The 14,783-nt window shown below is 39.4% G+C and overlaps 1 protein-coding gene across 2 annotated transcripts in view; it reads right to left on the bottom strand.

Moving 5' to 3' along the window:
- LOC126176027 (dehydrogenase/reductase SDR family protein 7-like) overlaps positions 1 to 11,912 on the bottom strand; it is a 42,933-nt gene extending 31,021 nt beyond the window's left edge. The window contains exon 1 of one of the 2 annotated variants that reach the window (XM_049923157.1): positions 11,632 to 11,912. In XM_049923157.1, coding sequence (XP_049779114.1) covers positions 11,632 to 11,781 — 150 coding nt within the window. In that variant the 5' untranslated portion in view covers positions 11,782 to 11,912. The remainder of the gene's footprint in view (positions 1 to 11,631) is intronic. The other variant, XM_049923158.1, reaches the window with a different exon arrangement.
- Positions 11,913 to 14,783: the final 2,871 nt, after the last annotated feature.

The raw sequence follows: 14,783 nt of genomic DNA, 5'->3' as shown, positions 1-14,783 counted from the left end.
AGTATCGTGACAGAAGTCACACATTTATCAGGAATTATTCTGGTAACTTTGAATTCTATATTCCACTAGCATTTATTATGTTTTATGGGAGTTTAAAAGTGTTGGGAAGAACACTTTCATTTGCCCAGAGTTCCTCCAGACTACAAACAGTCTATAATTAATGAGGCTAATACGTACTAAAGAAGTAGCACAAAGAATTAGAATAAAGAGTAAAATATTCAAGTGTCATCAACACCTGGAGCTTATGATTGGATACCCAAAGGTTTAGGCCCCTTGACTCCTAGATTGAGTGAAATACTCCTGTTTTATAATCAATGTAAAATGAAAAAAGAAAAGCTATATAGTAAATAAAAGGGTTATGCACGGTTAATAAAAAATGTGGAATAACGATGTGTTATTCTATGTAATACTAATGTACATAATGAGTACGTATAAAATACCACATGTTCAAGCTGAGGGGAGGGATATATAGTGCTTCAAGAATTTCTGCATAAATTCCAGAACCATTCGTCCTTTTGCCATCTTGAACACACGATATTTTAAAAATAAGTGAGAGAGAATGTACATACTACGCGACACATTTGTGTGTGCAGGCTGGAAAGGAGTCACGAGATGCGACGGTCGTACGGCATCGACAACTGTTTGCCGCTCATGCAACGGAAGTAGTATTGGAAGAGCAAGAAGTAATCATGTAGTATTCCTTGCTGTTTTAATGTCTGTGATTATTGTTAAAGAAAAAAGAACAACCGATTATAGACATTTAATTGCACTCCATGTGTTGGACTTGCTAAAAGCAAGACATGTTCATAAATTATGTGGTTGTAAAAACTACACTATTGAAGATGTATTTTATCAAGTTTAACGCAAGACAAATCGGTTGACTTATAAACATTCGAATAATGATGTGAGAAATATTGAATTTGTTCTCAGTGGAAGTTGTAATATACTATGTCCGAGTTAAAAGGATTCTTCGAGCACTAAATTATTTCAAAAATAGAGAGAGTGTCTTATAAATTCCGTAACTAGCATTATTCTTCGGAGATCGACGGAGCCGGCAATCCAGAGAAGAAGATCAGCTGCACAGATCAAGTAAGTCAACCAATGTGTGAGAGGTGTGGAGTTTGCTTGCAATCCAAAGTCAAACCACTTCTGATCTTCGCACATCACTAGAAATGTTACATGAAGTGGAGAAACAGGGAATAAACTTTAAGAAACACTTACTCAACTCTGATAATACCTACCCACTTTTCTTATGAAACTTCACATCTGATCATTTTAATGGATTTATTGCATTCCTTCCATGGTTTCTATTTTTAAAGTGGATAAAATCTGTTGTGAAAGCTACATTTCTGGGTTAGTTAAGGCCAGCATTTGGCTGGATGAATGGGGGATGTCTCCCAAAGTCACTATCAAATTGGCCGATAGAAATTAGTTAACGACCTAGTTCTCAATCAAGACAGTTCTCATCTCATTGGTTTGTCACGTTATTGTGCAGGTAGCCTAACTGGACTGCAGAATTTTTAGCTCTATGACTGCTTTTGGCTCAGTGTTATACCCTATAGAGTTTGAGAATATCCTAGTCCCTAGAGAGGACATCTTTTCGACCTTGAAATTTAACACTTTCTTTGCTCTCTTCTATAATAGAAAACATTACATTGTTTTAGACTGAGGTATTTAACTCCCTGATTAAGTATAAATATACATACCTACAGTATAGCATGAAGGTTCTTTAGATAGCACTAAAGTGACCCTGCTATGTAAAACTGAGGGGATATTCAGCAAGTTGTAATAGGTCGTCTTCATCCACAGAAAACAGTAAACTACTACTGCAATTCAGTTGTGCAGCAAAGGATTGAGGCATTCTTATGTAAATTGGGGACAGATGAGGGGCACACTCTGTCACCATATGACGTTGTTGGAACTGGCATCTGAATCCGTGTACCAAGGTATCTGCAGTTTGATAAAGGCTGTATGAGGAAGTGACAAAAGACAGAGGATACTACTTTGGAACAGTTCTACAAATTTTTTCACCCGTCTTTATTGCAGAAGACCACTGAAATTGCTGCTGCTTCTAGGTCTCTGCATAACTTTCAGCGGACAGTGTAGAACAAAAAAATGAGAGGTGGAAGACACACAGTGACTGCTAAAGTTAACAGTGTGTCCCATTGGATGCAGCAGTTCAGTACAGTCCCTGAGAATCACTGCTAGTAATGTGTGAAAATTCTATAATTAATAAAATGCCTGTACCCATACTCCAGATAGTCCTCTTTTGCCTTCACCCCTCCCTCCTGTAGATACCTATGCTTATGTCCAGAGTATAATAATACAGTACTATAAGAAGGCAGATCAACAGCAAATGTGTTTCTGTATTAATTTTTTGCAGTATACACTTAACCAGCACTAAGTGATTTGGAATATTACATGACAATGATCTCTTAGTGATGTCCATGTTTGTAAACTGCTTGCATTTTATATCAACAAACATCTGCCTGCTGCATAGACAGCAATGGCACTACCTTTAAAAAAATACACAATTGTCTGATGTGGCTGTAGTGCTCACCAATGTTTACAGTTCATGACTGGTCATCAAAGATAGAGCACTACTCATGACTGGAACTTGCCCAGCTGAAAGAATGCATAGAGAAATGTTTTGCCAACAGGAATAATCCTAACTGGAAGAAATGTTTCACCGCAGATAGAAACTTATGAGAAACTGGATTATTCAAGTGACAGCTGTTGTACACAAAGAACTGATGGTGGTGGTGGGGATGATTTTGGATGTGGGGTTGCTCTGCATCATGGTCAACAGTGCCCTGACAAAAAGTCAACATGCCATTCTTGTTGGGGTTAGGAACGAAAGGCTGTCCCCCACACGAGGATTAGTTTAAGATGCATTGAAGTCTGCCTCCACTCCCCAGCACAGGGATGAGGCCTGACAGTTCACAAAGTTTCGGAACCTGTCAAGTATTGACAAGGATGGTGGGCAGATCTCCAGCAAAACTGAGGGTGTCTTGATGTCAACATATAATACACATATAGCCAAAATATGCTGAATCTTAAGTGGCATACCAAAAACTTCAAACTTCAAAGAGTAGTGCTCATTCTGCCTGTGGAGGAAACAATGTGTCAAAGGGCTATGTCTTGCATGTAGTCTGGTGAGCAGCGTGTCTATTGGTGAGAAAGTCCACCATGCCTGTGAGGTTGATCTGAGTGACTGCAGTTTCTTTCCCGTCCACCACCGCTAACCACGAGTTTCTCAATAACACACGATTTGTCTGTCACATAAGAAGATGATGATGCGCAAGAGGATGACACACAACACCGTCCCAACATACTACTTTGGCTGCTTTGTTGGCTATGTTGTTTCTCTGTATCCCAATGTGTCCAAGTACTCAGCGAAAGATAACCTCCTTGCACGGTTTTGGAGCCGCTGTAAGGAGTCATACGTGAGCTGAAACAATTGGTCAATTGGATACATTTGGTGGACCACTTGTAGCACACAGAGTGAGTCAGAACAGGAGAGAAATCTTGTACTGCGATGCCTGTTAATTCACTCCAGTGCCATCATAGTCCTTATAACTACACAACATAATTTGTAAATTGTTCTGGGAGGCACACTTTGAAAACCCTATCAAGGAACACAGTTGAACAAAATTGTGGTACATACTTAAAAACAGAGCTGTAAAAACATAATATGGAGTACAAGTTTTCTTGTACTGCATCAAGATTAAAATCTCCTTAGGCCTCCGAAGATGCCGAGGCGGCAATTTGTTCCATCCCTGGCATTGTATTTGGAGGTCTGATGTATTCAGATCCTTGAGAGAGTCCTTAGCATGTATCCTGAGTGGCTCGATCACCTACCACTGATTCCTGAACAGCTGTTCCAAACTGGGATGGACTGCTGCACTAAATGCTAATGACCTAGGCAATACTGAGATTTTCAGGGCCAGACAAGCCAGAAGGATGCACAGCCAAATTCAGAGTGGTGGTTCATCAGCCTCTGCACACATACACTGCTGGTCTGATAGGCTCACACCAGTCAGTGTCCAAATCCCCTTGCGGTGGACAGCACCTAACATATTGAGGTAGGAGGGCTGGTTCTTAACCAAGTTGCCATAATCTAACTGTGATCTGACTGCTGCCCTGTAAAACTGCAGGAAGTGGGACCTGTCAGTTCTCCATTCCTTTTTGTGGAGACATTTCAAAATATTCAGTGATTTGAAACTCTTTGTTTGCAGTCTTTTAGGTGCGGGATCCAGGCTAATTTCAAGTCAAATAGTATGGCCAAAAAGTGCTTAAGATGTACAACTGACAAGGCTACACTCCAAAGACTGTTAGGATTGGTACAATCCTGACTGAAAAGAAACAAGAGACTGCCTTTAGCATCAGGGTACACATGATGGAAGAGGCACACAAACTGATCAGGTCCAGGAGCAGTGTTTCTGGCTGCAGTCAGAACTGATTCTAATTTCCACATGGAGAATGGCAGATTGTAGGTCACTTCATAACATAAGAAGCAGCAGAGCCACCTCACCTCCACAGTCCTACAGAACACTCTGAACACAGGAGTTTGACTGGATGATGCAGTGACTGTAAAAAGTGTTCAGCTCAACTCTGAGCCATGCCTTTAAGCACATCCACCAGAATCCCATCTCTCAACAACGTCACAAGAGCAAGTTATCTGAAATCTACCTTATCGAGTGCCAAACGTGCCAATGGAAGTGCACTGATTAATGGAAATCACGAACTGCTTGCAGGAGTCCCTCTTCCATTCTTTTATGACTCACCTCACTTGTGTAGTTGGATGGGGCTTGAATTTCCACAGTGCTGTGCAGCTGGCTCTGGTTACTGAGTGACATTCGTCATTCCACCAAGCTCCAGGCAATTGCTAGACTGGGGATTGGAATCTGCAGAGCACAGTGAATCTCACAGGCCATATGGTCCACCATCCCCTGGGCACAATCTCGTTTTTCGAAGATGGCTTGCTGACTGTATCACAATCAATTTGCCCTTTGAACCATCCACTTGGTGGTCCTCTGTTGACTACAGTGAGTCAGAAGATGAATTCATGCAGGGATGTGGTCACTGAAATGCAAATCTGTGGCCACTTCCCACTGAAATGAGTCTGGAATAGCTGGGCAACACAAACACAGGTCAATGGTTGAAGATTAAGGTGTAGCTGTGGAAGAGTGTGTCATCTGACAAGAGTTCAAAAGGCATATGTCCTCTGAATGGATGAGGCACTTGATAATTTGACCTCTAGAGCAAGTGGTAGCCGAGCCCCACATCACATTGTGTGCATTGCACTCCCCTTTTGTCTACGTCTGCATCTAACAGATCATGAAGTGGAATGTACAAAAAACATACTGTATTCTGAACTTGTGTGAGGACTTTAACTGCATTTGCTGTAAGGCCATGGTAAAAGGGAAAGGAGAGGAATAGCACCTGTCACTGATGAAAACAGCCAGTCTACCCTTAGCCCTGTCTCCAGAAACATCGTCCTTCACGCAGGGATGGTAGCCCCTTAATGCAGATGTGTTGGTGACTGAAATAAATTTCTAGGAAAAAGATGTAGAACAGTCTCTCCTGGACCAGTATATGTAATTCTTCCAAATGCGATTGGTATTCACTTAAGTTCCACTGCAACACAGAAGTCCCTTTGGACACCATTCATTAGCAATGGTTGCCCTTGTCATCCTCCCTCAGCAGCAATGACTTACTTGAGAGAGGTCAGGGGGAACATTAGATGATGTCTGACTCTTTGGTTCCTCCATGTGGATACCAATATCCTCGACAGTAAAATCATCTCTGAAAAGGGAGTGTGTTCACCACTCTGAAGGTTTAAGTGCCACTTTCTTTGATTTTTAATGATTTTTTGTGTGACATTTTTTCCTCACTTATGGGAGGAGTTGCTTGCATGGTTAGAGAGGACAGCTTAGTCAGCTTCTGATGGTGTGCATCAGTATGAGGCTGAGGTTCCAAGTCAGTCTTCAATGGCTTCTGAACGATTTTTGGATTCAAGCGCAACTTTTCCCCCACAGGTACACTGACAAGTGTGTGTACTCGTATTTGAATCTGTAGTCTGCGTAAGTGTGGAGGCATCACACTTAGCGACTGACTACTTATGGGATGATGCAAAAGAAGTAGCAAACATCGGAGGTTGCACAGCTTTGAAAGCTCTTTTAGTTTCACCATAGGGCATGTGTCTCAACTCCTGAATTTTTCTTTCCTCATTTTCTAAACCCACACTTCCTGCTCCATTCTGGGTGATCCCTGGAGCAGGTTATATATTTCAGAGGAATTGTACAAGAATCGCTTGATTCGTGAGCTGAGTCTCCACAATTTCCACACGTAACCTTCATGTCACAAGCCCTAGTGGTATGACCAAATCTTTGATATATGAAGCCTCACACCGGGCTCGGAACAATTGACTGAACCTTAAAATGGATAAACCCTGGAAGAATATGTTCCAATAATTCTGGAGTGTTGAAGGTTTGGAAGAAGAAAAAAAAAACTGCAACATTTATCCCATGTGCCACTGACTCTCCTCATAGTTCTGCTCTTCTGCAACACATATTTTCATTCTTTATGTAACTCCTCAGGGTCTATCTCCATTACATCCACATGTAACCATGCAATCACAGAAGTTAAAGGTGTTGTGCAGCCCTGTCATAACAGGATTGTCAACTGAGGCCTTGCATCACAGAAGCTTACATGCTTACATACTAGGTCTGACATGGCATATCTCGAGTGTATACCTGTCCTTTGTCCCCCCCCCCCCCCCCCCCCCCCTAAGGTAAGCCTTTCCACTCCCGGGATTGGAATGACTCCTTACCCTCTCCCTTAAAACCCACATCCTTTCGTCTTTCCCTCTTTCCTGATGAAGCAACCATTGGTTGCGAAAGCTTAATTTTGTTGTATGTTTGTGTGTCTATCAACCTGCCAGCGCTTTCGTTTGGTAAGTCACATCATCTTTGTTTTTAGATATATTTTTCCTACGTGGAATGTTTCCCTCTATATACGTGGGGAGGGGAGAGACTTTCCCAAAAAAATCCCTCTGTTCTTTTGATTATGATGGAAGTATATGGCAGACTAGTGCCCTATTATGTAATACTGAGACTACTACTTGGGTGGAATGGGCAACTGCACTCTCTCTGTTGATTGGGTTTAGGTACTACCTGATGCAAAAACCATCCCATCCTGCAGTAGATGTGAATTTAGGTCACTTCACAGGGATCCCACAAGCCACTAGGGAAACAAATGTTGATCCACACAAAGCCCTGCATGTCTGAGGCAGCCATACAACTTGGGGTGGGTTTGGGGGGAGGGTGTGGTGCCCCAGAGGTTGCACACTAGAGACTTTTTATACCTGATCAGCACGTAGCACACCTTCAGGCTGAAGGTTATATATACAGCTGTGTATCTTCCTCACTGTCTAGATGGTGAAGCCAATGGCCCTGTTCCCCTAAACACACAACATCCTACCACCGTGCCTAATGATGGCCCCTGAAGTACGCCCAGAATTTATGACAGAAGAGATTGGGTGATGCTGGTGAGTCCACAACTGAGGAAACCCAAGCTCACCCTACCCGTACCCAACCACTGTTGGTGAAGCTCCCTGGGAAAACAGTGCTCCCTTCCTTAAGTTTTGGGACATTCTTTCTCAGGTCCCTCTGATGAGGCCTGTGCAGCTTGAGTGATCATGCCAGTAGCTATTCTGCCACTGGCATAGCTTTCAGCATCACTGAGTCATTCAAACTCTTCCACTCAGCACTAAAGATGCTTATGATATGGTCGTGTTCCCTCGGAGAGACAAATAAATGTTTGCTGGGCAGAACTTGAGGAGAGTGTTGGAATCTATGGGAGACGATTCATGAATAAGCACTCATTAATTTTTCTATGAAGTGCACACATTGTAGTATACAGTGGAGTACTAGTGAAGCAGCTATTGCACTCTTCTCATTAACAATGGGTACAAGAGTACAGTTCTGTCACTGGATCATCCACTACAGTACTTCAAGGCTTAAGTTTTCACATTTTGCATTATTCTAGGATGAGGCTTCAATTATTATACTGCTTTCAGCAACACTTTGAATTTGCAGCTGTTGAACTAACAAAGTTAGAAACCTATAAGGAGTTAATCATTCTGTGTGTGTGTGACTCAGTGGCAATGGGGACACTTTCTTCTGCAAATTAATTGAAGTCCTTGGAAGCCAAAGCCCCCCAAAACCGATGTAATAATTTGTGGAGACATGAATATTAACACAAGTGTTGAATCTGATATTAGTAACAACATCCTAAACATTCTGAGCACATCTGGAATGGCAAAAATGCTAAAACCACTACTGTAAGGTTTCAAAAAGTTCAACATCAGACTTAGACAATGTACTTACAGATATCAACAGGGAAAATTGTTACACATTTATGAGGCCTTTGCCTTTTGGATCATTACTGTCAGAAAATGAAGCTAAAGGCAGGTCTCTTAAAACACACAAAAACCGCATGTCAACATAAGAATATTCTCAGCATATAAAGTGCATACTTTTTATAGGGCATTGGAAAATCAAACCTGGGATGCGTTGTATATGGAAAACAATGTAGCTGCTATATTCCAGAAATTCTGTGCATTGCTTAAATTGATTTTTGTGGAGACATTTCCAAAAGTAGCCTAACAAATTCAATAGTAGCAGCTAAGGCAAACAGATGGATAACTGCAGATATTATACAGATTAGTGAATTATACTAATAAATAGAATCTATTTAATGAAGCACAGTTTGGTCTTGAAAATGAGAAGTACAATATCAGCCATTACAAAATTGGTAGCCTGCTTGAAGCTGTTAACAAGGCTTGTGTTATTGGCATATCCTTTGACTTGTCAACAGGTTTTGTTATGTTGGGCATAAAATACTACTAACAAGTTAGAAGCACTAGGTGTAAGAGGAACAGCAAATGATTGTTCCAGTCTTACTGGGAAAACGGGTGCAGAATATAAAAATATTTCACACATCTGATAAATTTTTATGTGACACAAGCAGACAGTATGATGTATGGAGTAGTAGTTCTCTTTGTTAATGACAGCAAAATCGTGATCACTTATAAAACATCAGAACTCTTATTAGGGAAAGCAAATAAAACCTCAAACGATGTTTACAACAAGGCTGTATGTAATAAATTAACAGTGAACATAAAGAAAACAAATCATATGCAACTCAGCATAAACAGAAAACAAATTCTGTAACATTAACCATACGGAACATATTTGTAAATTGTGTAATAAGCACAAAGATTTGGGGATGAACACTGATAATCAACATGGAATGAACAAAAAAAGATGGTGGCAAAAGAATGTCTTCAGCACATTTTGCTCGTAAGGTTCTATCATCAGTTTGTAATGGACAGCCAATGCCTTGTGGTGACATCATTCCTATGTACACTCATTTCTTACCTGTGGGATTCTGTTTTGAAATCAAAGGTAAAAAAGAAGAAAAAAATTTTAAATAGGTAGCCAGGCTCACAGTAAATAACTATTTAAAAAGAACTACATGAATACACTGGATCAACAGGAATGGTTGATATGAGTCATTGGCTTTGGCCAGTGACAGTGGTAATAGATGCTGTTACATCATGTTTTTATGCAGATATTCACAGTTTTGTTGTTAGCTAGTGAAAAAACAATGTGGTTGTGGTTATAGATTGATCTATAGCTTTGCCATAGGTATAGGTTAGGTTTGAACACAGTTTGGTTACGAGATGGCAACGCCAACGAATGTGATACTAAAAAAAGCCTGGTTGTGGAGACGTCATCAGATCTGTAGTTTAGCACATATGGAAAAAAAACTGCCAGTAATACACGTTATAGTCACCATAGTTTATAGCATTTGTCGGATGTTTTCTGCTTCACTGATCAAAGCCGTATTGAACATTCCTCTATATCCAGTACAGCTACCAAACTTTTGTACATGTCACAGAAAACAATACTTAGTATTTGACTAACTGTTCTACATACAATCTTAGAACATGAGCCAGTCTGGACTTACATTTACCAAGAAAAAAAAACCAACAAAAAGTACTCAAAACTGGGCCATCCCACGAAAAGTGAGGTTTGTCTGTAAGGCTTCCTGTTCCTTTGTTTACAGGCAAAACAACACAGCTTGCACCATCAAACCTTTGTTGTATGTTTTTCATATTCAGGTCTATCTGTGTTCTTTTGTTTTCATGCTAATACTTCAATATCAATTGTACATATGTTACATCCATAAGCTTGTATGTACCAAAGAGCACTTCCTATCAGGAAATAAAATCGCATAATAAATTGTCCAGTGAGATTAAAGATTACTAAAACATCTGTTTAAATAGGGAGCTAAAACATTTTTCATAGTAATGTGTGCTACACAAAAGGGAATAACTAAAACACCTTTCCACATTACAATACTGTAATGCTTTTTGCAAGAAAATCATGTGCCAGGATCTACAGTACACTAGAGTAATGCCGTATTTTATGAGCATGGAGTCAATAAACAGCACAACTGAATAAGGCCATGCAGCTCTTAAGACATTGGCCTCACATTTGGGAGAATAAAATTTGTTCTATCTGACAACTGTGGCTTAGGTTTTCCTAAATAATTTCAGACAAAAGCTAGATGGTTCCATCTTCATGGCCACCCTAGCCTCATAAAAGCATACTTGCATATTCCGTGTTCAAATGTAGATTATAGACCTACTTATTTTCATTGTATTATGACGACAAACCCAATACCATTGTACGGTGATAGCTGGATAAGTAGACAAGCAAAATGCACAACAATAAAATAAAATCACCAAGCTGGAATTGTACAACATGGAGTAATAGAACATTATTTGCTGCCATTTAGCTTGAATGATGAAAATCACCTGGTATTAAACATAGGTAAGCTGCCATTGTTATTGGAAACTATACATCTTTATGTCCATTGGAAGAGGTAGTTTCAACATATTGATGCACCACCTCACTTCGGAATTAATGTGTACAAGTAACACAACATGTAACATTTTCTTCCTTCTTGTCCTCTCAACTGGCAGGTCCCTCCCAAACAAGGATTTGACTCCTATTCAACCAACCCTGCTTTCAAAGCCGAAGGAGCGTACACATTCTCAAGGCTTGAATTAGTATCCTCTACTAATTACTAAAATATTTCTATTAGCTGTAATAGATTTTTTCTGCATACGGTAAACAGTGACTTGCTAATTGGCTCTGAGTTCTCTGAGGTCATCAGTCCCCTAGAACGTAGAACTACTTAAACCTAACTAACCTAAGGACATGACACACATCCATGCCCGAGGCAGGATTCGAACCTGCGACCGTAGCAGTCGCGCGGTTCCGGACTGAAGCCCCTTCAACAGCTCGGCCACCGCGGCCGGCACTTGCTATTTTCTCTATCTCTAATTTAGTGGTAAATTACAAACACGCTAAAGTATATAGATTCAAAAGGAAAGACCAGAAAGCAGCCATACCCAAAGAAGAAACACTCGCAGTAAGAGGCGATACAAATGCGGAATAGGACGACTTATTGTGTACACATGGGGTTACTACGCAAAACTTAAAGCTTCTATCACTAACGTCGAAAATTTACAAACTCTGCCATAAAACATACCTTGTCTCTTAATCTATGTTTAAGACGGCGCCTCTGCATTGCATCGTAGGCAGTAAATATCGAGAACGGGACAAATGTAACTGAAGCGCAAACAGCAGCCAGTATCCGCCATACAGACATGTCTTTTATTTCACTAACTATATTTCTCATTGTCGTGGCCCTTTGCTGCTTACTTTATGACATGCACCTCTCATTCGTTCTTATGCTACCGTCATCAATCATCACGATGGGTGGGAACCTTAACCTAACTTCGTTTTTGACAGATCATATTGTTTGCAATTTATCGAAATTTTGTTTCATATCGATGTTTGTTTGTCATAAATCGATTACGGAATACGAAATAGTAACATTTGTGTACAGAGAAGCACAAGGCTGCTTGTTTACTATATTTTTATTTTTCCTGATCGGTATCCAGCTACATGCTCCTCGTCAAAAAATCTGTAGACGATACATAGAATTATACTACCGTATACAACATTATATGCTAAAAGGCTGATTCATACTACGCTATTGTGTCCATTTTGGATGGAGAATAGCGCAGCTGTTTTCATAATTTTGCGTACCTTTTTTGTATGTTATTCTAAATAATATTAATTATTCGTAACACTATGTTCTTCTTTTAGTTCAGTAACTCAATTAGTATATGCTTATTTTTTTAGTTTCAGTCACTTAGAAGCACCCTGCACCATACTGTGTATCATCCTCTTGATCTTTTTCTAAGTTTTTTTTTTCTTCCTGGACTCCTTAGTGGCCAATCGTGCCGCATACTCTGCTTTATCAGTGCAAACCTTGTCCATCTGTTCAAGTTCTCTGATGCATTTTGCTCCAGGATTAATTCCCATATGCTGTAGCACTTTCACCATACCAATGTTGCCATAATTAAAAGCAATACCAGTATCACTGATCCCTCCCCCCTTTAGTGTCTTCATTCCAACAAAAACATTTTTTGATAAGCGAGTCCATATAAGATTACTGAATGACTCATTGGGATTTTGAGACTGATCATGCAGACATTTCTTCAGTCAGTCAGGATTTGCCAGGTATCTGGAAATAGGTTTTATGATATCCACGACTGTTGCTGGGATGGAATGTATGAACTGTTTGAGTACTGGGCATTGTGGTAACTGCACCATGAATCAGGTCCAGGAGGGCAAATGTGGTGTACTGGTTTTTCATCAGTTGACAGTCTGTGTAAGAAGGTAGCCCATTCAGCCTGTTTCATTTTCAACAAATCCTCAGTATTATTTCTAATGGGCATCCCAAAATACTGCTGTATTCATCAATCATTTTGTCTGTCAGCCTTCCTCTTATGATTTTACTATCAGAAAGTTTCTTGTCTCTAAAACTTTGTTTCAATTTCCTCAACCTGGTGCCCATCCTCTTCTGGACATGACCAACACATTCAAGTTTTGTGACAATCTTCTCACCTTAAGGCTGAGTGGCTACTACACTGTTATATGCTTTTGAGTCTTCATCACCTAAGAACTTAGTGTAACACAATCCTCTTTCATTGACAGATCGACTAACATACCACCACTTGTTCCTTCATAATTTCTGCTACAGATATGCGCTTCTCCATTCTCTGATTTACACTTGTAACAATGTTTGGTTAAAATCTGGAAATATATTACCTTTCCAGTATCCACACTGGTCACCATAGCAACAGAATTCTTAGAAATGTAGCCACACTTCTGCTATGTGGCATCAAAAGCTTCTGGTATGTCAGACATACCATCATTTATTTCAACAGATTCGTTTGCAGCACCCTTCATTGACTCACATGCAACAGATTCCACAGCAGGTCCAATAAATCCTGCATACTTGTCGATTTTACAAGGTGGCTGTGGCATATTCATTATGGCACACATTGTTTCTGCTTGCCAATAGCTCTCAATCCGTAAAACCACCTAACATGTACTTCAAAATAATTATCTTTACACTTATCAGAATTCTAAAATGAATTAGTATGTCTACAGCTGGCACACTTAATAAGTTTCCTGGCTAGTTCATTTGATACCTCACTGTCTTCATGTAAACTAACTGGTCCTCCACATATTTTACAACACACACATTCATCTAACACACCTGTTAGGATGTGTAAATCTATCAGAATATAACATAAACTACCATTTACATCGCTTTTGTTTTGAGAAAACTGTGTATCACAACGTTTTATTTTAATCTTTGAAGCACTAATGGGTATTTCTCTAGATACTGACGAGTTTGCCTGTATTTCATTGTCAGTAACTTCACATGCCACATGTTGAACACCATGTTTCCCTTTATTCGCAAATCTATTACCATGGAACCCACGTTTCTTAAAAATACTTTGTTTTGGTGCCGTACTTTACTTTTTGAGAGATTTACCAATCTATTCATCACTTTTCCTCGGAAAAACGGTAGTACTTCGACATATAACGCGTGTTTATACTATGAAACGATACAATACCGTTTTCTTTTTCCTAGAGTGCTACCGATACAAACACGTAATTTAACGTTTATAATACGGAAATCCAAAGCCTATATAAAAGGTTACCGATTTTATTATATCTTGAAGGAATGCACATAAAAATTCTAACATTTTGAACCGGTGTAGGTTATATTTAAAAAAGTAAAATAAAATGCTTCCAGTGTAAAAAATATATATATATATAATTTCTTTTTCAAATATATATATATATATATATATATATATATATATATATATATATATATAATTTTATTTGGAAAATTGCAAATTTTATAATGAGATAAAAATCCAAAACTATGAAATTTATTTTACATCTACATCTACATTTATACTCCGCAAGCCACCCAACGTTGTAACTCCCCTCAATGTATTAAAATCGTGTTGTGGCTTTATATGTCTAAATACCTTGGAAGGAGGCATTGCTTGTAAGATCTAAAAATACTGCCTTGCTGGGGTATGCTTTCATTTTCTTTACATAATTGTCTGCTTCACACAAGGTACCTTGCCATGTGATTTGGCTAAGTTACTGACAGATCTTATTCTGAGCACTTATTAAGTTTTCATGTATCACATTTTATTTTGCTAACTGCCTTAAGAGACATTACTTTTGCCACTATTACACATTTTATGTTATGTAAATTTGGTTAAGGGTAAAATTTTGAAATTTCCTGGAGGATTAAGA

The sequence above is a fragment of the Schistocerca cancellata genome, chromosome 3 (genome assembly GCF_023864275.1).
Source record: "Schistocerca cancellata isolate TAMUIC-IGC-003103 chromosome 3, iqSchCanc2.1, whole genome shotgun sequence".
Lineage (NCBI taxonomy): Eukaryota > Metazoa > Arthropoda > Insecta > Orthoptera > Acrididae > Schistocerca > Schistocerca cancellata.
The sequence above is the reverse complement of the archived record's forward strand: the minus strand, read 5'-3'. Positions and strand labels throughout refer to the sequence as shown.